General features: G+C 38.7%; 1 protein-coding gene across 2 annotated transcripts; it reads left to right on the top strand.

The window, feature by feature from the left end:
• Positions 1-11,508: 11,508 nt before the first annotated feature.
• On the top strand, positions 11,509-23,032 carry LYSMD2 (LysM domain containing 2). 2 transcript variants are annotated; one of them, XM_081050089.1, is made up of 4 exons: positions 12,254-12,370; positions 15,321-15,441; positions 20,696-21,027; positions 22,445-23,032. In XM_081050089.1, exons 3-4 carry the CDS (start codon positions 20,696-20,698, stop codon positions 22,485-22,487), a joined length of 375 nt encoding a protein of 124 aa, XP_080906215.1. In that variant the 5' UTR covers positions 12,254-12,370; positions 15,321-15,441; the 3' UTR covers positions 22,488-23,032. The 2 variants fall into 2 exon arrangements, with proteins under 2 accessions (XP_080906214.1, XP_080906215.1); XM_081050088.1 differs by lacking the exon at positions 15,321-15,441 and having other exon boundaries at positions 11,509-12,370.
• Positions 23,033-23,499: the final 467 nt, after the last annotated feature.

Raw genomic sequence — 23,499 nt, 5'->3', positions numbered from 1 at the left:
CCTTGCGTGGAAGTCTTGTCAAGACCCAGCTCATACACAGTCCACGCTCAGACACAGGCCAGGCCTGCCCTCTGTTTCGCGTGGGCCAATGACAGAAGCGTGGGAAGGACTAGCGAGGGTACATGCCTCGGGTAGGGAGGTAATGAAGGTGGGATTTAGCGAGCTGGTCTGAAGAGTTGGGGTGAGCGTGTTTGAGATCCCACACACGTGGTGGCTTCACTGGATGTGAGGCTGGGCAACTTACCCTTTCAGAGCCTTAGCCTCATCTGTTAAATAGGCTTAAAACATGAAGATGTGTTGTGAGACCAAACGTGTGTTACTAGGAGGACACGTGAAAGCGCCTGTGGCTGGCCCTTAGCACATGCTCAATAAAGGTTCCTTCGTTGGGAGCTACCAGGGGTTCCAGTGAACATTTCCTGCCTAGAAAGCCCTACAGATAATGCTAAGCTTGGGATAGCTGGGCCTCATTAAGGTGGGCAAATAAATGTTAAAACCCACCGGGTTTGTTATTGTCAGCCGTTTAGCGGGTTCCCATCATCCCTGAACATGCACTGAGATGTCTTCTCTGCCAGGTTCTTGGGAGCTACAAAGATAGAGAAAATACTGTCTTGTCTCTGAATCATAGAAATGGGGTGGGGTGACACAGGACAGACACCGAAATTACTAAAATACGTGGCATGATGGAGTTACCTTTCAGAAGCTTTTTCTAATTAGATCTTTCCTATTTGAACCCTCGCTGTATACTTACAGTGTAACTCTTACAGTAACACTTACCTGGACACTTTAAGGTATGTTGAGTTTTGTAAGTAGCTACTAGGCAGTATTTCACATTATGGCGAGATTTGCATCGCAGAATTGTGGTGGATGGAAAATGAACTGAAGGGATGGATGCAACATCGATTTTTGGTATAATCTGACTGAAATAGGCAAAGAGTGAATGGAGGTGAAACAGCATCATAATGTGACATGACCTGAGTGGCAATCATGTGGCCAAAAAAAGGTGCTGCAGAGGAAATTCCATGGTTGAAAAGAATAACACCACTTTGCATTTGTGGAAATACTTTCCTATTCATGTTCTCACTTGATTTTTGCAACAACATGTTAGTTGAAGAGTGCCGATTTTCTCGTCAGTGTTCTCAGAGGCACAGGGAGGTGATATGACTTATTCAAGGTCACCCAGCTGATCATTAAGCCTGTCTACTCTCCTTCCACTTTGGGCACTGTGGGCCTTTCCCAAAGAGGCACCCTTAGCACTGTCTTTCCTTGTACATTTCAAAATATGGTCATGCATTCCCCAGCACACGGGCTGAATCAGAAAATAAAGCGAATTCTCTAAGGCTCTTGGAAATAGCATGATGAACGACGGCACACAGGAGCGACTGACTGAGACCAGTGTAGTTTCCACTGTCAGCTATGGTAATGAACCCTGGGCCTGCTCACTTGAATGACAAGTCTGAGCTGGAAAGAGTTAAATGAGATGGAGGCATGACCACACCAACATAAATCACATTCCCAAGTTTTCCTATACATTTGTTATTCCAAATGTCCTGTGTAACAGACATGGTATCTTTGACTTTTTTATATTGTGCAATTAAATCGTCACAAGTTATAGACTTCTGTTACATATTTGGACTGCTTACAGATCAAGCTAGAGAAAGCTGATGGTAGGCATAAGCTGAAAATAACAAAGCAATATTATTCAGATAAGAAGAATTGCAAAGTTTGGATATAGCAAAGATACTCGGTGGTGTAAACGTCTGCGTATGATGAAATGAATGGAACATTATTCAGATGAAGACTGAAAGGAAATAGGCATAGAAAGGGATTTAAGTTAAAGTCATAGGTGGTAGCCAAAGAAAAGATACAAGAGCAATCTGACATTCTCAGGGCCATGTATAAGCTCCTTTTAGTTTGTCGAATCCAAACTAAAGAAAGTGAGCTGTGAAAAGGGACTTCTAATCAATCTCTGTTACAGATGAAATGTGAAAGTAAGTTCTTTGGATGGACTGAAGTACTACTTTCCAGAATTGATAAAAACAAACAAGAAGCGCAACCCACAGGCAAAGGATGGGGATACAATCACATAATTGATAAAGGTATGGATTTTAACATTAGGCAAACCTGGATTTGAACCCAGATATTTACTGCCTGCTTGACTGTAACCAAGTTTCTTTAACCTCTGTAAGCCTCTTTTTTCTTCATCTCTAGACTGGGTATAACAATACACACAGGATTATTATGCAGATTAAATTATGTAATTTGTGTCAAGTACGCTACAAAGGGTGTAGTGCCTAGGGAGCACTATGGCATTGTTGACCATGTTGATGAACCATGAATTAAGTCGTATTTATAGTGTAAATAAATCGCAGGAAAAATAAAAGAGGGAGAGCTTATAGAAACACAGAAACATAAGAGACAAATAACAAAATACAGCGTATAGATAGATCTTGATTTGAAAAAAGCAATTGTCTAAAAAATCACATTTATGAGATAATTAGGGAGAAATGTGAACATAGGATATTTGATTACATTAAAGTATTATTTTAAATTTTTGGATGTGTAATAGTATCATGTTATGTTTTATAGAAGAGTTCTTATCTTTTGTAGTGATGCTACTGAAAAAATATTGAATCTTTCCGGGAGAAATACTATCTGGAGTTTGCTTTTAAAATAATGCCCTGTGAGAGTGGTGGTAGAGTGGCAGGGTGGGGGTAGAGATGAAACAAGATTGGTTGAAGCTGAGGGATGGAGGTTTATTAAGCCATTCTCTCTACATTTTTAAGTGTAGATTCACTGAGATGTGTTTCATATACCACAAAGTCCCCCTTTTAAAGTGTATAATTCAATTTTTTTAGTATATTCACAAAGTTACATAACTATCACCCAATCTATCTTTAGAACATTTTCAAACCCCTCAAAAGAAAACCCATACACATTAGCAGTCACTCCCCCTTCCTACCATACTCCCGTACCCTGACAACCACTAATCTATTTTCTGTCTTTTCTGGATTTGCTTATTCTGGACCTTCCACATAAATGGAATCAGAAAACATGGGGCCTTTTGTGAATGCCTTCTTTCACTTAGCATAATGTTTTCAAGGTTTATCCACGGTGTAGCATGTATCAGTACTTTATTCTCTTTTATAAAAAAGTAACTTCCCTCTGTATGGATTTACGACATTTTCTTTATTTGTTAGTTGATGGACATTTAGGTTGTTTCCACATTTTGGCTATTATGAATAATGCTGCTATGCACCATGAGTTTTTATAGAGATACATGTTTTCATTTCTCTAGGATCTATATCTACACACATACATCTGGGAGTGGACTTGCTGGGTAATATGGTAACTTTATGTTTAGCATTTTGTGGAATTTCCAAACTGTTTTCCAAAGTAGCTACACCATTTTACATTTTTACCAATAATGTGTGAGGGTTCCAATTTCTCCATATCTTTGCCAGCACTTGTTAACGTCTATCTTTTTAAAAAGCTATAGCCATCCCAGTGAGTATGAAATGATATTTCACTGTGAACTTGATAATGCATCTTTCTAATGACTGTTGAGCATTTTTTCATGTGCTTATTGGCTATTTTTATATCTTCCTTGGAGGAATGTCTATTCAAATCCTTTGTCTCAGTTTTAATTGGATTATTTGTCTTTTTTGATTTATAAAAGTTTTGTTTTTAGTATGTTCTGATTATAAATCCCTTATCAGACATGGGACTTGCATATATTTTTCTCCCATTCCATGGATTGTTCTTTTTTTCACTTTGTTGATGGCATTCTTTTTTGTAAGCATCTTTTATCAGTTTGTGGAAGTTTCTGTCTATGTTGTTTGTGAAAATTCCTGTCATAAACTTTGATGCTTTTATCATGAAAGGATGTTGGATTTCATCAAAGACTTTCTGTGTTTGTTAAGATGATCACGTGGGTTTTTTTCTTTTATTCTGTTAGTATGGTGTATTACATTGATTTTCAGGTATTAAATTAGCTATTCATTTCTGGGATGAATCCCACTTTGTCATGGTGTATAATCCTTTCTATGTTGTTGAATTTGGTTTGCTGATATTTTGTTGAGAATTTTTATGTCCATATTCATAAGAAATTTTGGTCTATAGTTTTCTTCTGATGTCTTTAATTCGTTTTGGTAGTAGAATAATACTGGCCTTGTAGATAGAACTGAGTTAGGAAATGTTCCCTCTTCTATTTTTTTGGATGTGTTTGTGAAGGATTGGTATTAATTCTTTAAAAGTTTGGTAGATTTTACCAATGAAGGCATCTGGACCTTGGCTTTTCTTTGTTGAAAATTTAAAAATTACTAATTTAATCTCTGCTTGTTCTACTTCTATTGAGATTATATATTTCTCCTTGAGTCAGTTTCATTAGTTTGTGTCTTGCTAAGAATTTATCCATTTCTTCTAAGTTATCTAGTTTGTTGTCATACAGTTGTTAATAATATTCATTTATTATCCTTTTTGTTTCTGTAAGGTCAGTAGTGATGTTTCCTCTTTCATTCCTAATTTGGTAGAGTCTTCTCTCTTTTTTTCTTGGTCAGTCTAGCTAAAGGCTTGTCCATTTTGTTGATCTTTTCAAAGAACCAACTTTTGAATTAGTTGATTTTCTCTATTGTTTTTCTAGTCTCCATTTCATTTATTTTGGCTCTAATCTTTATTACCTTATCATGGCCCAGATGGTTTCACTGGTGAATTTTACCACACATTTAAAGAAGAAATGATACCAATTCTCTGTAATTTCTTCCAAAAATAGAAGCAGAGGGAACACTTTCTAACTCACTTTATGAGGCCAACATTGCCCTGATACCAAAACCAAAGAGACTACAGGAAAGGAAATTACGGGACAAGAGCTCTCATAAAAACCGATGCAAAGGTCCTCAAAATATTAATAGATTGAATCCAACACTGTATAAAAAGAATTATAATTACAACCAAGTGCGATTTATTTCAGTTATGCAAGCCTGATTCAATTTTCAAAAAAAATCAATTAATGTAATCCATCACATCAACAGGCTAAAGAAAAAAGTCATATGATTATATCAGTATATACAGAAAAAGCATTTGACAAAAATCCAACATTCATTCATGATAAAAAGCTTCCAGCAAACTAGAAATAGAAGGGAACTTCCTATAGATAAAGAACATCTGTAAGAACTCTATAACTGAAATCATACTTTATGGTGATAAACTAGATGTTTCCTCATAAGATCAGAAACAAGGCAAGACATCTCCCCTTGCCATTCCTATTCAACGTAGTACTAGAAGTCCTACTTGATGCAATAAGACAAGAAGTGGGAGCTGGGGATGGGGAAGGAAGAAATAAAAATGTCTGTGTTCATAGAGAACGTGATTATCTATGTAGAAAATCCCAAATAATCATTTTTAAAAACCTCCTGGAATGAGGTTGCTATAAGTGATTACAGCAAGATTGTAGGACACCATGTCCATATACAAAAGTCAATTGCTTTCCTATAATTGGAATTTGAAATTTAAGAAAATGCAATACCATTGACATTAGCCAAAAAAACAAACAAAGAAAAAATAGTTAGGTATGTGTATAATAGCTATATGAAGGAAACAGCAAAACTCTAAGAAGACCTGGATAAATAGAGAGCTATTTCATGTTCACAAATAGAAAAACTCAATATCGTTAGGACAAATTCTGGTTCTTAGGACAAATATTGTTGGGACAAATTCTTCGCAACTTAACCTGTAGATTCAATGCAATCCAAATCAAAATTCCAGCAAGTTATTTTGCAGATATCAACAAGCTGATTCCAGCGTTTGTACGGAAAAGTTAAAGACCTGGAATAGCCAATACTGAAGAAGAACAAAGTCAGAGGACTTAACGCTACCCAACTTCAAGACTTACTATAAAGCTACAGTAATCAGGACAATGTGGTATTGGTGAAATAATACATCAGTGGAACAGAATAGATAGTCCAGAAATAGACTCACACAAATGTAGTTAATTTACCTTTGACAAGGAAGCAGAGGCAATTTAATGGAGAAAGGATAGTCTTTTCAACAAATGGTGCTGAAACAACTGGACATCCACATGCAAAAGAATGAATCTAAACACAGAATTTTCATCATTCACAAAAATTAACTCCAGATGGATAAAAGACCTAAAGGCAAAAAACGAAACTATAAAACTCCTAGAAGATAACAGAAGAGAAAAATCTAGGTGACTTCGGTTTAGTGATGACTTTTTAGATACAACACCAAAAGCAGATTCACGAAAGGAAAAATTGATGTTGGAATTTACTAAAGTTGAAAACTTTTGTTCGGAGACAGACACTGTTAAAAGAATGAAAAGGCAAGCCACAGACTGGGAAAAAATATTTGTTTGCAAAGATGTGGAGAAGTTGGAACCCTCATACATAGCTCTTGTACTGATTCAATTTCTTTAATGATTATACAACTATTCAGACTTTCTGTGCCTTCATGTGTTGGTTTAGGAAAGTTGTTTATGGTTCTAGCTTTCAAGTTGCTCTTCTTTAGATGCATAAGGCTGTCTCTTTTTTTTTTTGCCAGCTGAATTATCAATTTCATTAAAAAAAATTAATCCAAATTGTAAATAGTTGTAGTAGCAGGACTTCATGGTAGTTTAGACTTCTAGCTTGCCAAAACCAGAATTCCAGACATGTACTTCTTCAATTTTACTAGATATTGTCACATAGCTCTTCAAAGTACTTGCACCAATTTTTATTGCCATCAACACTGAGAATTCCTGTTCAGCAATCTCATCAGTACTTAGAATTGTCCAGTGCTTTAATTTTTGCTGATTTCATGCCTATGAAATTGTAGTTTTAAATTGCGTTTCTCTGCTTGTCGGTAAGGTTGAGCATCTTTCCCTAGATTTATTGGCCATGAGTCTTATCCTCTGTGAATTGCCTGTTTGTATCTTTTGACCATTTTTCTTTTTTTAATTGGGGATTATTGGGGAACCATGTGTTTTTCCAGGACCCATCAGCTCCATGTCAAGTTGTTTTCAATCTAGTTGTGGAGGGCGCAGCTCACTGACCCATGTGGGAATCGAATCGGTAACCTTGGTGTTATGAGCACTGTGCTCTAACCATTGGGCGACCATCTTCCCTTGACCATTTTTCTAGGGGTGTTTGTCTTTTAATAACTTGTAGGCATTTTAATATATTCTGGATAGGAATGCTTTGTCATTTATATGTATTTCCCCATTTTACATCTTGTCTATTCAAATTTTTATGATGCTTTTTGAGGCACAGAAGTTTTTAATGTTGACATATAGAATTTACCAGTCTTTTTTCTTTGTGGTTTTTATTTTTGATATCTTCTTTAAGCATTCCTTTGCTACCTTGAGGTTATAAAGCTATAATTCTAAAAGCTTGAAGTTTGCTATCCCCAATTATATCTCTATTCCATCTGTAATTGATTTTGGTGTATAAGTTTTAAATCTAATTTCATTTTTTTTACATGGATAACTAATTGTGCCAGCAGCATTTATTGTCATAGATTAATTTCTCTGAAATGTATGGGTCTGTTTCTCAGCTTTCTTTGTTGTCCCTTTGTTATATTTGTCTATCCCAGCATCACTGCTACAATGGTTTCATTCATTGCTTTATTATAAGTCTTGAAGGCAAGTCACCCTTTGTCATTCTTCTTCAGGTATGTCTTGGCTCTTCTTAGCCCTTTACTTTCCATATGAATTTTAAGATAAGCCTGTCGTTGAAATATCCTATAAGGTTTTCTGTGAGAATTTCAATGAGTTCACGTATTATAATAGTTTGGGAAGGAAATGATATTTTAATTATTTTGCATCTTCCCATCCATAAACGTATATCTCTGCTTTCATTTATATCTGCTTTTATTTACATCTGCTTTTATTTATATCTTCTTTTATGTTCTTTAATAGGATTTTATAATTTTCCATATAAAACATGTTTCTCTTTGGTTAAGTTTATTTCTAGATATTTTCTGGTATCTAGAATGTCATCTTTCCCACAATTATATTTTCTGATTGATTTATGCTGTTGATATTTGCATGTTGATCTTGTGTCTTATACCTGTGAAGTTTGAACAGTTCCAGTGTAGACATTATCTGTGTTGCCTTTAAACATTTTAGTATTGTGTATTACTGGCAAACAACAGTTTATTTCTTTTTAATCTCCATTTCCCTTTTCCCCTCTTTTTCTTATTGCATTGGCTAGGACCTCCCAAACAAAATTAAATAGAAGCAGTAATAGAAAGCTGCCTTCTCTTGTTCTTGACCTCAAAGGAAATGCTTATGTTTCACTATTAATTGTACGGTTTGCTCTGTTTTGTAGGTAGATACACATAAAACTAATTTTGAAGGTCTAGTTGAAGAAGGAAAATAAATCTACAAAAAATTCAGTCTGAGCCACAAATTGTAGATATTAACTTTTATTCTTTGGATTAGAGAGAAATCAATATAAAATTCATAGGAAAACTAGATATTTGGAAACAGCCTAGATATCCAGAGAAAACAATTCACAAAGGATCCTTACTATAAAATATCAAATAAGTGTTAATTCAAGCTGATTAAGTTCTGAGATGTAGAAGAAAATCTAATGAAGATCACAAAAAGGAGTCATGGAAAAACTTCTGAGAATTGTGTAGGATTTATTTCAGAGCATTTTACAGCAGTTTGAGATATGTTTTATGACCCAGGATTTTCTATGGCTAGAGAAATTGAAAATAACTAGGGACAGTTTAGAAATTAGTCCTAATAAGAGACAAGTGGGATGTCTTCAGAATCACTATACATTTTTTGTTGTTGTTGTGTTGTTAAATGTTTCTATACATTTTTTGTAGTGGTAACTTTTTCCTGCACTTTTACAGAGGCCTTGGTCATTTTATAAAGGAATTAAGTGATTATCACCTAGCCTTTTTACTACTGAGCTCATTTTCTGCCCCTTACTTTGGGTACCTACTATTCTGTCTTTTGTCTCAAAGTCGTCTTCCTGCTCCCTTATTTAGGCCCGTCTTTCTCCTCTTTAATTCATTTCCCAAACTGTAGAAATTGTGAGGAAAAAAAGGGGTTCCATGGTCAAATGAGTTTGGAAATACAGTGTTAAGCAAAATCCAACAGCTTACTTTACTGCAGGACTTGTAGAGCCTTCAATATTCTAATATGTATTGTGAATCTCCAAAAGGGAAATAAAGCTCGAAGTGATTCCCTATATAGATGTGCTTATGAACAAAAACCAACTCTATCTTTGTGTTCTGGATTATCTCATGACCCTTAACTAACCTTACTGCCCTGTGCAAGCATACCAAATCCTTCAAGATGATGATTATCTGTTGCATAAACTATACCTATAAGTATTTTTGTTAGTAATGACTGGAATAGCATGACAACCAAGATAAATATCAAACAGGTAATAGTATTGGTTATAAACAACCATCTATCACAAGACCACCAGGAGGTATGGCCCTTGATGCATACTGCATTCTTTGTCCTTTTGTTTTATCAAGTACCTGAGTTATACTATTAAAAAAGTTAGAGCTCGAGCTCTCAACAACAAGGTTGCCGGTTCAAATCCACATGGGATGGTGGGCTGTCCTCCCTGCAACTTAGATTGAAAATGGCGACTGGACTTGGAGCTGAGCTGCGTCGTCCACGACTAGATTGAAGGACAACAACTTGACTTGGAGCTGATGGGCCCTGGAGAAATACACTGTTCCCCAATATTCCCCAATAAAAAAATTTTAAAAAGTGCTGTAATAGGGGTCTGGTAGTGGAGAATTATTTTCGCAGAACTGCTGGGTCATTTGTCTGCTCTGACCCTACATTCCCGTAAGTAAATTACCCTATAATAAATTCTGTTATATTCTATGGAGTTGCCTGCATTGTTCAGTCTGAAGATACCTTCTCATTATGGTTGGCCATTACACATTTGCTTCACCATTGGACATTCCTCCATTAACTGATCATGGAATCCTTTCAAAGAACACCTAATAACACCTCGTATAACCCAGTTTATTAATCTTCAAATAAAAAGTTTATCTGTAAAGAGTTCCTTAGTGGAAGACACGTTATATGCTTTCTCACTACTAGATTATAAATTCTTTTTTTTATTGGGGTGACATTTGTTAGTAAAATTACATAGATTTCAGGTGTACAATTCTGTGTTACATCATCTATAAATCCCACTGTGTGTTCACCACCCAGAGTCAGTTCTCCTTCCATCACCAGATTGTAAATTCTTTGAGGACAATTTTTTCTACTTGAAGTATTACGTGATCTCACCTATCTATTGAAAATCTGGGGTTCTGCCTCTCTCTTATGTCCAGCAATGGGCACACTGACTACACTCAAGAGTTCATGCATGGCAGATTCTTGCTAAATAATATAACTTAGCTTTCAGGAACTTTTTACTACACTTCAACTCAATGACTGTTGATGCTTTATTCAAGGCTTTGAGGGAGATTCTGCTGAGTTAAAAAGATGAGTAAGATCTATTGTTACACCTCCCAGGAGTAAGTATAGAGGTGATAAGACAAGTACATGGCACAAAACACAAGTTAAATGCTAAACAAGAGGTTCAAACCACCTTGGGTTTCAATGCAGAAACAATAAAAATTGGGCAGTTGGGGAAAGGGGGCAGGTAGGAAGAATCAGGAACAATATCATGGATGATGTATCATTTGGAATAAGCCTTAAATTTTTTAAAAATGTAGTCCTAGCGTAATGGAAGAGGCGTTACAGATGGAGGCTATAGCATATACAAAGCATGAAGTTAGGGAGAGGGGCAAGTTCGGTGGCTCTGTTTGGCGGGAGCATATGGAGTATACAGGATGAGTTGTAGATGGGACATGGCCAGAGCATGAATAATAAAAATGGAAAGAGCACCTTGAATGCCAGTGTGTGTTATGTTAATGCTGTTGTCCACTGGAAGCCACTGAAGAATTTTTGAGTGGGAGGGTGATGTGGGGACCTCTTGCTCTTCTCCCATCCTTTGTTATGTCTCCTGAGCTCTAGTTCCTTTGCCTCTGTCCAGCACAGCACCATATCGAAACTTCAGCCAATGAATCAAACTTCCAGTCTCTCAGCCTGCCTACAGGGTACCTCATCTTGGAGAGCTGTCCAGAGTACAACAGAAATCTGGGCGCTAGAGTCTAGTAAATGCGCTATGGGAAGCCAGAATGTTGAGGAGAGGGTGTTCAGGTGAAGAATAAAGATAAGAGGCCATTTGGTAGATTTAATGATAATACTTTGGGGAGTTACGATTTCAGGGTATTAAAGAGGAAACCAAACTGATAAGAAAAAACGATGGGTGCAGATAGTACATTCTAAGCAGTGAGCCAGGAGAATAGACCATTGCTAGTCAGACTTTCAAGGCCTCCCCAAACTGAAAGTGGTACTGGTGTGCAATGAAGAATGAAACCCAAACAACTGGAGGTTAATCTGACGTCACCCACCAGGCCTTAGAAGCACTATCCTCTTAGTGTAATATTGAAATGAATGGACCCTCCAGGCTGTTGAGATACGCCAGAAGAAGCTGTGTGTTTAACGGTGTTAATGTTTTGTGTGATGCAGACTTAGAGGTCGTCCGGGTAATCCAGTGGGGGAGAGGGAAGCACCTTTGGCACGGGAGAGCTAAGGTCTGGAAAGCTGGAGCCTGCTGGGGAAATCAATAAAGGGGGCAGAGCAAAGCTTTGGTGTTTTGCTGTGGTCAGGGCAGGGCTCTAACCAGGCTCCGTCGGCCTGGAGCGGGGTTCCACCCGGAGCCGAGGAAACTGAAGGATGGGGCGCTGTTAGCCCCCAAGGCCGCGGGCTTGGGCGCGTCCCCCGGCTTCCTCGCACCGCAGCCTCCGCGGTCCCGGCGGGCAGGGCGGAGCGCGCAGTCAGGCCTGTGGCTGCGGGAGCTGGTTTCGCTTTTCCCCTGGAAAGTGCGCCCGGGAGAGGCGGGACGCGGAGGAGGGGGCACCCGCCAGGCTAGGACCGCAGCCTCCATCGCAGCCTCCATCGCACCCCCCCGCGGCACCGCCACCCGCAGCCCCAGAGAGGAGGTGGCGGAGGCGGTGGCGGAGGCACCGCCCCCTTGGCCCGCTTCCCGACCCGGAGGCCTCCGCAGGACCCATGGCGGATTCTTCGCCCGCGCCCGCCCTGCGGGAAGGCGGCGCCCGCGCGCCCCGGCCCTCGGCCCCTTCGCCGCCGCCGCACTCACGCTCCGGCTCCGAGCCGGAGGAGGCCGAGCTGTCGCTGAGCTTGGCCCGCACCAAGACCCGCTCCTACGGCAGCACCGCCAGCGTGCGGGCGCCACTAGGCGCGGGCATCCTCGAGCGCCATGTGGAGCACCGCGTCCGCGCGGGCGACACGCTGCAGGGCATCGCGCTCAAGTACGGAGTCACGGTGAGCAGGGCTGGCTCCTCGGCCGGCACGGGCGGCAGGGGGTGGGGGTGGGGGTGGGGGTGGGGGTGGGGGTGGGGAAAGGACGGCTAGGGGCGGGGCGCGCGAGCAGCGAGGGGCGAGGAGGCCGCCCTCGGCCCCGCGGAGGCTCGGCCCCACGCCCAGTGCTCGCTCCGCGCGCGCCAGCGATGGTTGCCAAAGCTGGTCCTGCAGCCAGAGGGGCGGGCCGCCTACGCTCCCCCCCCACCCAGGTGGGTGCATCGAGTTCCGGGTGCCCTGCCCAGACGCGGACCAGATCTGTCGCGTGAGGAAGGCCAAAGAGGACCAGGGCTTTGGCGTCACGGGCAGCCACGCTCACCTGATTTTCAGCCTCGTTCTTACCATGACGTATACATTTAATCAAAACCAAACTGACTGTGTGGACTTGAGCAGAGTATTTTATTTTCTGTGTAAACAAGCCCTGCGATGAGTCAGGAATGGTAGTTCCCGCAGGCTGCTCTGGTTCTATCGATTATGCTTCTTTATTTAGAAGTGAAATTACACCCCTAGGCAATTGTGAATGTGACACCTGTCGTTAAGCAGCAGCCAAGAACTGTGGTCTAGGTGAGCTGGAGAGCTGTGTTTATTATAAATTTATAAGTGTGTGTATCTTGGGCATATTGTATTACACCTCTGGGAAGAACATGGAAACCTGAGGGAACATATTGTTTCATTAAAATTACTTATAATTAACTCTGAGCTGTGTGATGGCCTTTTTGCATTTCACTTCCGTATCAGTTTTCAGTGTTCTTTCCTGAAGCACCTTAGACAGCAATGAGAAGAAAGGTGATCTTATCTAAATCGTTCTCTTAAAGTGAAACTCTTTCTGGTCCTTCACCGACTGACAGAGACTGAGTAATCTATTTTGCACATTCCAGCTAGTGTATGTTTACCTTGCAGGTCCTTCTATCATTTAAACATTTTGAGAGCAGGGATCTTGCTGTGCAGGGGTGTTCTGATATTATACCATGGATAGTCCCATTCTATTCTCTTGGGAGCTTCTATAATAAACGTCAACTTACAACTACAATTCTTATGTGCATTAATGGGGCCTGTTTTGGGTCAAAGTCAGAGGAAAACATCATTGGCAAGTATTAGTTGCTACCTTGTGCTGAATGCCTGCTGTGTGCGTGCCAGGCATTGCATTTGTCCAGTTCCATTTTGTTCTTACTCAGTTTGATTTTCTTAATAAGCCTCAAGATAGGTATAATTAATCTCCTTTTTATGGATGAGAAGATAATGAGAGGGAAGGATATTTTTCAAGTATGATTATTCATAGAGACAAGCGTGAATCAGCACAGTGACAAACCATTTGCTTTTCTCTAGATATTACTTCTGATTTCTACCCTTATTTTTATTCTAGTTTTATCAAGGTCTCTTTTAACATCTTGGCACTGAAGAAGGAAGGCCTTTTCTGTCTATTTTTTATGCATCTTACTTAGTAGGCCAGAGTGACTACACCTAAGAGACCATGATATCCAGAGAAGTGATATTTCCCCATTTCCCTGCCCACAGCAATCTCTCTGCAACCAATCTCTCTGCAACTGCCCTCCATGATTTCACTTGACTTGCGTAGATCTCCTGAACATCTGCTCACTGCAGTTCTCCACCTTAGACCAAATGCTTTCTAACCCGGTTTTGCTAATATAGATCCTGTTACTCATAACCTTATCACCCCTTACCATTAAAATGTAAATCAGATTTTTTATAAAGACTCGATTGTAAGATGTTAAGCTCGATTATGATGAATTGGAAACTATAATTTATAGCCACAGATAGTCTATTACAGACAGGGTGTCTCAACTCCAGCACTGTTGACATTATGGACCAGATAATTCTTTGTTGGTGGGGGATGTTGTCCTGTACGTTGTAAGATGTTTAGCAGCATCTCTGACCCCTGCGTCTAGATGCCAGTAGCACCCTTACCCCATCCAGACATTGCCAAATGTTCCCTGGGAAGAAACTCACTCTTGAGAACCACTGGTTTATTACACACACACACACACACACACACACACACACACACACACACAATTTACTTTTGGCCCTGACCTATAGTTGATAAAATTTTTAGAGACTTTTCCACTGGTTATATAGAACCAGTGAAAGTAATAATATTGTTACAGTGAAGTGATACTCTTGCTTTAATTAATATCTGCAGATATTAACTGGATTTACTCACTGTAAATTGAGATTTTTAGGGGGAAGCTAAAAAAGCAGATGTTTTTTTCTTTCCTTGGCTGAACAGAAAGAAGTTGAGTGAATTAAATTTCTAATATTGACTGCCAAGAGCATCAACATGTTTAAGTTATTGTTTAAAGGAGTAGGTAATGATATATTAGAGATTTAGAGGCACATAGCAGGCCACTTGGGAATTGAGTCGGTCCACGCATGCATTTAACTTGAATATCCCATGTCTAGTAAGAGCATCTTTACCAGAATAAGAGGCATTTGAGGAAATGGGTCTGAGAAATTGAAACTCTTTGGGCTGAATTGAGAAACTGTTAAATACATACAGTGCAGATCTCAGATATGAACTTGCTTGGGCTGGAATTTCCCTGGCTGAGCTTATCTCCACTGAGAAGTTAGGGCCCCTCACCTAACTTAGTATTCTAGATTTAGCTATGGCTTTTGCAATGATCCTTCTCTTCTTAGTTGTACGCAAGCCTCTGGAGGCAAGTGTCCAGCTTAAGGCAGCCACTGTGAACTCTTTGTTTGGAAACCCTGGATAAACGTCTAGAGAACAGTATAGAAACTGAAAGTGAGTAGGAGGCAATGAGGGGACCTGTTATTTGCATAAACTTTTTCTTCTTCTCTTTGCTTCCCCCTGTCAACTTGCCTGCCCTCTCCCCTTTTCAGAGGCCATATTGCATCCAGTACCCTCAGTCATTTCCTGTCCTGTTTTATTCTGCAGGGTCTTCTCTTTCTTTTCCAGTGAACTGCTAAGCCCAGTCAGTCACTTCTTAATACTTCCCTGAACAGAAAAGGTGAAATGATTGTCATGTGAGTGGGAACAAGTGTTGGGAGTTAGAAATGTAAGTGTAAGTAAATCCTTCATGTTTATAACTCTAACTCCTACTGCTGATAGAAATTGTTGACTCTTGCTGGTCAAAGGGAAGAGAACCATAAATAAATAGTGCCATCTGTTGTAGTGGGAAGTATCGTAGAGTAGCTTTTAGTAGTTTGGGGTCTTAATAAATTCTCATGTGTTATTTTTTAAAAACAGCTTTATTGAGGAATAGTTTACATAGCACAAAATCGGCCTATCTTAAGTGTACAATTCAGTAGATTCAGTCCTAAAAGTAGGACTTTTAGTAGATTTACATAGTTGTGCAACCATCACCAGAATCCAATTTTAGAACAGTTCCATCACCCCGAAAAGATCCTGTGCCCTTTCCCTTACTCCCTGTTCATTTCTCCAGCCCCAGGCAACCATGAATATACTTTCTAACCCATGAATTTGCCTTTTCTGGACATTTCATATAAATTGAATCTCAGATATTCTTTGGAGATAGCATGAGGAAGAAATAAATCCTTTTCCCCATTAGCATATGGCAGTGGAGGAGTCTGATTCCCATTCAAACCTAGAACTTAACAGGAGACAGTGGGGTGATGAATCCAGCTCTTACTAGAAAATGATCTTGAGAGAATCCTCTAATGATTAAAGTCTGTTTTCTTTTCTGTAAAATGATAATCAAATGAGAGTTGTGTGTATATGAAAATATTTTGCAAGCCACACAGTGCTTGCAAATGTTAGTTAGTTGTAAATGTTAGTTATTTTGTATCCTGAAATATTTTTGGAAGGGTGTGTGTTTTTTAAGGAATGGAGAATGTTAACCTAAAAGTGAAAGGCCTTTCAAAATGAGAGGCAACAAGCATTTACTTTGATCAATAAGAATAACTATTTGAGAATCATTAATTCAAGCAGAAGCCCAGATAATGTTCCGATTAGGAGACAAAGGCAGTGGGTATTTATGAGAAAGGAAAGGGGAACACTTACATCAATAGAAGGAAGACATTTCCATTGGCGCAGATAATATAACATAGTGATGTTAATGCTAAACAGTGTTTTTAATTTTTTAGTCCAGTAATCAGTCCCTGGACTATAACTGCTTTCTTGTTATCCTTGCAAACAATTTTTTGGGAAACAAGTCTGCTTAGACCCAGTCCAAAGATTATTTTGCCTTGTTTTTTTATCTTTCCAAGGTTTGAGACGTAAGACATGCAAAACAGTTCCTCTGGAATGGCAGCTTTAGCTCCATTTTAAAGTGGTTCCATTTACATTATTCTTTACAAGAGGAAGAAAAAGAAATTTTGAATGTTGCATTCACAGTTAGGCAGGTGGCCCCGTAAGCAGACCAGTTACCTTTGGGGACGAGTTCTTGGCCAGGCTCAGCAGCTGCTGTCAAGATGTCTTTTGGGCGTAAGTTTTTGTGATTTCCCCCATAGTGAATTCATCTTTACAAAACGAATTTACAGGGGAGTCATTTTAAATAAGTTGTTTTTAAATTGTTGATGGCACTTGTTCTATTTAATTTCACCATGGCCTTGTGGCCACCCTGTTAGCTCTTACTTCATTATTCTGTAATCTGTTTCTGTTTCTTAGTGACCAGACAGTGAATTTTATTGTCATGCTATTCAATCCTGATTAGAAAAAAAATTTGAAATGAAAGCAATGTGATTGCTATACCTCCCTCCCTACTCATCCGCCCCCAGGAAGCTGAGGGGAGTTCTGTGGCACCTTGAAAAGGTCACACTTTCTATTCTCAGCATTAATTGAATATTGAACAGAGGGCAGGCGGAATAGCTGTAGGGTTTTCCAGCTCTTCCTTGGATTAGCTCATGACTTTTCCCAGAACATTAGACCCATCTAAATTCAGATAAAAGGATAAAACATTCCTGAAACATCCTTTCACTGTTTAGGGTTATTTACAGTCTCCTGTCTGTGCTACTGCAGTTTCCTCCATAACTGGGCTGCCTGTTTCCAGTGAGACCTCATTTTGGCCAATCCATTTTCCACAGAGCTGCTGGAGTAATCTTTAACTGTAATCAGATCATGCCACTGCTTTTCTTCACCCTCCAGTGGCTTCCCATCACTTTAGAAATAAAATCGAGGTTCTTTACCTTGGCACCCCAGGCCCTGCATGGCCTGGAACGTGCTCTTTACTCTCCACATCATTTTTCCTGCTCTGGGGCATTTGCAGCTGCTCTTTCTGGCTGGAATGCCTTTCTCCCCCTGGCTTTTTTGTATGGCTGATTTCATTCCTTAATTTTACTGTGGGTAACTGAGTTTGGAGCTATGTAGTTGGTTCAAGCCATTGCCTGTGAAGGAGGACAAGTGAAAATCAAATTAATTACCTTTGAAAACAAACTTAAAGTTCACACCTCAGGGCAGTGACAACATATAATGTTATTCATCTGGGCTTGTTTATATGAAATTTCCTTAATATATTCTTCATCGTGAGAGAAATATTTTTATTGGGAGAAATTCCTACTTCTTTCCTTCTCACTTGCTGAATACATGTTAGGATCTGCTATTCCCTGTTGCTTTCTCACTTTTAACCAAATTTAATGATAACAGTTGTTAGCATTTTTGAGTGCTTCCTGTTTTCCATGCATTATTCTAAATGCTTTACATGAATCAAATAATTTAATCCTCATATTATGTGGAAGGTACTCTTATTATCTTTACCTTATTAAAAAGAAAAGAGGCAGAGAGAATGGTTGCAAAGTGGCAAAGCCAGGATGGAAACCCAGAAAGTGTGGGCCCGGAGCACATGTTTCTAACGCCTGCTGTGCATTAGACGCGTTGACTGTTTTCACCTTCACGCTCAACTCTGCCCATCCTTAGATTGGTTCCCACCTAGATGATGAGTCACATGCTCACCCTCAAGCCAGGGGAGAGCTACTATTGGAAGCCCATGTACGAAGAAAGATAGAGGAGATGGATGCTAGATGGTAAACACAAGGGACACTCAAGGCAATTCGAATATACCTGAACCTGCTATGAATAAAGCATTCAAGTTATTTAACTGTCTTAACTCTAAGACTAAACTAGACCATAAATACTTAGGATTTTCAGATTTTTATTTTGTCTCTAAAATGAACCTGCCTAATCATGTTCTCTCTTCTCACTCTTGCCTTCTCTCCTTTAAAACTAGAGCACAAAGGACAACCCCACCCTACAGAAAAGGTACATTAAGATAATGTCTTTCAAAGAAAAAAGAAAGCTTTAAAAAAACAAAAACAAAACAAAATAAAAACAAAATAAACAATAAGAAGAAAGCTTTAAATGTACTATGTATTTGTGTGGATTTGGCTTATACCCTGTTTCCCCGAAAATAAGACCTAGCCGGACCATCAGCTCTAATGCATCTTTTGGAGCAAAAGTTAATATAAGATCCAGTATTATATTGTATTGTATTATATTATATTATATTATATTATATTATATTATATTATATTATATCCGGTCTTACAGTAAAATAAGACCGAATCTTATATTAATTTTTGCTCCAAAAGACACATTAGAGCTGATTGTCTGGCTAGGTCTTATTCTTGGGGAAACACGGAGTAAGAAAACAGAAGAACAGGGTCTATTTACTTAATTACTATTTTTTTCAGTCTCTTTGAAATAGAAATTTAATTTTTTTATTCAATAAACTTGGCATTAAAGGATCGCCATAATTTGGTCCCATTAGTCATGCACTTTAATCCCGGTGTTATATAGACCTTAGAGTCAGACAGAAATTCCGGCTCATACATTTATAGAACCATATGTACTTGGTTCAATCAATCATCTCTTGTGTGCCTTAATTTCTTCATTGGAAATGGAGAGAAGTTAAATACCATCTACTGCCAGGTGCTCTGCTATCTATCCGTCTATCTAGTCATCCATCCATCCATCCATCCATCCATCCATCATCTATTTATCTCCTCTATGCAGGTGTGTATAAACTCTCATTTAATCCTTCCAACAACCCTGTGAAGGGTAGATGATACCTGTTTTACACATGAGGAAACTGGCTCAGTGAGAGAAATTACAAGCTCATGTTCGTAATTGTTCATGTTGGTGGAGCTGGGATTTGAAATCAGGTCTGTCAGATTCCCAAGCCTGTGTGCTTAGCTATTGTACCAAACTGTCTTAGTTCCATACCTCACAAGAAAAAGTTGTGAAAATTAGATGGTACAGTGAATGTAAAGAGCCTAGCATGGTGTGAACCCCAGGCTAGTTGAGTGGAGAAGTCTGCAGATGCATTGTAACACGGTGTGATGAATGTAAGAGTAAGCATTTCTCCAGCATGCTCAGTACCAGCATAATATGCCCCCTGTGTACACTTTCCAGCATTGTGGACTTAGGCCACTTCACTCTCTTGACTCTCTGTTTCATTTGTTAAAAGGAGATGCCAATATCTAGATTGAAGAACTATTATGAAAGTTACATGAGATTAAATAACGTATCTAAATTCTATTCCCTGTTTCACCTCCACCTCCCCTTCCTATCTAGTTTGAGGGAGTCATCCACAGGCTGTGAAAGAATTTGAGGTTATCGAAACCTGTATTAAATTCTGACTTCTTCATCTTCAGTTGTATGATGATTCCATGTCACATAATCTCTGTGAACTTTGTAAAGTGTATTTTCAAATACATACTCCACTGGGTTAAAAAAAAAAAAAAAGAGATACTGTATGTAAAGTGCTCCCTACCTCCTTTCCTTATCTGTCCCACTTCTTCCCATTATTCTTCAGGGTCCATTCAAAACTGAAAGAAACAAAATCAGAACCCCATCTTCTCTGTGCAGCCTTTCTTAAGGACTGCAGCCCTATTCTTCCAAATTCTCATGGTACTTATCTCTATACCACCTTCTTTATCCATTATGTTTATCAAACACAGTTCTAGAGACATAGGAAGCACCCCAGAAGTAAAATAACAGCACTTGTAAGTATTTTTAAAAACTAGATAATAGAAATGTTGAAAGTGAAACTTATTAAATGCTGCTAAAAATTCTGTTTTGTAACTTCCTGCTCAGTGAGAGCTGCCTTGTCGGTAAATAATATAGTGAGGGGAAATTAGTCTTTCCTTTTTTAAAACTGGGAAACAGAATTTCCTGACATCTCTTGAAATAACTGGGGGTACCTGGGGAGGTAACAAAACCCTATTTAAAAGTCTTTAATCCAGAGAACTCATTGCACGTATTTTGCTTGTCAATATTTTTAGCTCTGTGTTGTGTAACAAGCCCTACTTCTGGATTTATTTATATGTAACTGTGTTTCCTTTTTTATATTTTAGATGGAGCAAATTAAAAGGGCAAATAAACTGTTTACCAATGATTGTATATTTCTGAAGAAAACTTTGAACATCCCAGTTATATCAGAGAAGCCGTTGCTGTTTAATGGACTTAACTCAATTGATTCTCCAGAAAATGAAACTGTTGAGAGTAGTTTTTCTCAGGAAGAAGAGCCAGTGACACCTGGGGAAGACCTGTCGCCTGCCAGTCCTCAGGAATCCGACGTTCAGCCTGTGCTGCCTGAGGAGGTGTCAGCCAGCGATTTCCTGCAGAGACTAGACTTGCAGATTAAGTTATCAACACAGGCAGTCAGGAAACTAAAAGAAGAGAGCAGGTAAAAATATGCTGGTACTGGGTCAAATTTTCTTTTTTGCTTTAAAAACTATATTTCAGTTCCAGAAAGGCATTTTTTAAAATAGATTTTATTGGGGAAGGGGAACAGCACTTTATTGGGGAACAGTGTGTACTTCCAGGACTTTTTTCCAAGTCAAGTTGTTGTCTTTTCAGTCTTAGTTGTGGAGGGCGCAGCTCAGCTCCAGGTCCAGTTGTCATTGCTAGCTGCAGGGGGCGCAGCCCACCATCCCTTGCTGGATGTTGAACCGGCAACCTTGTGGTTGAGAGGACGTGCTCCAACCAACTGAGCCATCCGGGAGCTCAGCGGCAACTCAGCTCAAGGTGCTGTGTTCAATCTTAGTTGCAGGGGGTGCTGCCCACCATCCCTTGCGGGAGTCGAGGAGTTGAACTGGCAACCTTGTGATTGAGAGCCCACTGGCCCATGTGGGAATAGAACCGGCAGCCTTCGGAGTTAGGATCACGGAGCTCCAACCTCCTGAGCCACCGGGCCTGCCCCTGGAAAGACATTTTTAATATAGGAAGTTGAAACAGAGCCATTGCATTCTGCATAAGGCTTTATCTGTGGAAATGCTTTTGTTTCTGTTATTTATTATAAAAAGTTTGCTTCTTTGCTTTAATAGCATAACTGTCCAGCTAGCAATTCTGGGTAACAGCAAAGTAGAGACATCTAGCTGACATCTTCAAAGAAAGTAATGCCCTAGATAATACTTGTGAAATAGTGATCCTTCTAAAATTTGTCAAAGACATTGTCCATTATGCGTTCCCAAGTGTTTCCTATATATGATCTTATGCGAGCTTTCTTCTTTGTTCTTTAATTTGGTACTAGGGCAAACCTTTCTCGCTCTTATAGGATTGGTTTCCTCCTTCCTTTATGATTCCCAGATTGGCACAACCTGCTGTGTTTTCTTTTTTGCCCTGGCTACCAAAAGCCTGCAACTAAAATTGATGCTCAGTTCAACTACAATAATATATCTTACGGTTAACATCGTTGTATTTTTCTCTTTTCTTTAGTCCTGATTTCTAATTTCCTTTTTATTCATTTTATATGTACCCCTTTTGTTGTAGGCACCTCACACCCTTTTGAAATGTTAGAAATATAAATAAGTATAAATATGAATATAATTTAATATAATTTATTTAAGTGTAAGATAAATAAATATACATAGCAAGCACCATTTTTTATTTCAGTAACTGAGACACAAAATTGAGTCAATAAGGTACACCCTAATGAATATTTGTATTTCATACAATTTTCAAGGCATGTATGATATTATAAATTGATATACTCCTGCATTTCTTTGGTAAGTGGATATTAAGTTGTTTGATAAGTATATGTGTTAGTTTTCTGAATACAGTTTTTAAACACTGGTTTATTCCATATTTTTTTTTTTTTTCAGAGATGAAGAAAGTCCCTATGCAACTTCACTCTATCATAGTTAGATGATCAGGGGGCATAATCTCCCTTGGGTTAAGAGATGGTTGGATCGTGAAGAAACCAACGACTGAAGATTCAAAAGCATTTCTTTTGGATTCTCATAGAGTGCATCTTTAAATCACAATTAAGAAGTTCCACCAACTGCAATTGCTCTGAAGTGAATAGTTCCTTCTGGCTTTCTATAATTTTAAGTCTGCATTATGGCATGATAACAAAATTGTCCTACAGCTCATCACTTTTGTAGGTGGTGGTAGTTTTTAGACTTGGCTTTTGTAAATACTGGTTGACATAAAGCATCAAAGACTATTTACATAATCAAGCTAAAAGCAATGTTTATCTCTTGAAAAATCCTAATTATGTGAAAAACATGGTTGCTGTTTAAGTGATGCTGATTTTGCTATGTGTTTATAACTTAAGTGCTATATATATATATATATATTTCGAGATGTATTGCATAGTCTCTATTAATATGAAGAACGAAATTTTGTCTGCTATTTTGTAAAAAATAAACTACAAAAGTCTGAATGAAAAAATAAACTATGTTTTTATATTTGAGTCTTCAGTTTTTTTCAACAAATGAGGAAAAGTTGATTTTTAAATTATATTTTTGAAATAGTGACAGTTTCCCCTCTACTTTAATGGTTTTTAATTATTTTAATTGCAATTTTGAAAAACATGTCAATAACCTAAAAGCAAATCAATTGCAGTTACTAGTAATATTTTCATAATATTTGACTTGATGCATTTCAAATAGAGTGAAAACACAGAACACGATCAAAAGAAGAAATATGCCATGACCTGATACATTGGTGAATTATAATCTGTTTCATTGGTAAGCACTTTACAGAGTGTTTTTGTAGTCATTGTGTTCATTTGAGTTGAGGGTTAGATTTTTATTCACATTAATTTCATTTGTCTTACTTTTATTATATGTATAGGTTTTAGCAGGAAACCTTAAGCTCTATATTGTTTACAATTAAGTGGGATTTTTAAAATCTCACTTTCTATTCAAATGCT

The sequence above is a fragment of the Rhinolophus hipposideros genome, assembly GCF_964194185.1.
Source record: "Rhinolophus hipposideros genome assembly, chromosome: 5".
Classification (NCBI taxonomy): domain Eukaryota; kingdom Metazoa; phylum Chordata; class Mammalia; order Chiroptera; family Rhinolophidae; genus Rhinolophus; species Rhinolophus hipposideros.
The sequence above is the reverse complement of the archived record's forward strand: the minus strand, read 5'-3'. Positions and strand labels throughout refer to the sequence as shown.

What these genes read in the sequence shown, in the direction of transcription:
- LYSMD2 (XM_081050088.1), top strand. Translation starts at nt 12,098, where the DNA reads ATGGCGGATTCTTCGCCCGCGCCCGCCCTGCGGGAAGGCGGCGCCCGC. An exon ending in CGCTCAAGTACGGAGTCACG is followed by an intron (nt 12,371 to 20,695) that starts GTGAGCAGGGCT and finishes TTTATATTTTAG; the next exon opens with ATGGAGCAAATTAAAAGGGC. An exon ending in AAACTAAAAGAAGAGAGCAG is followed by an intron (nt 21,028 to 22,444) that starts GTAAAAATATGC and finishes TTTTTTTTTCAG; the next exon opens with AGATGAAGAAAGTCCCTATG.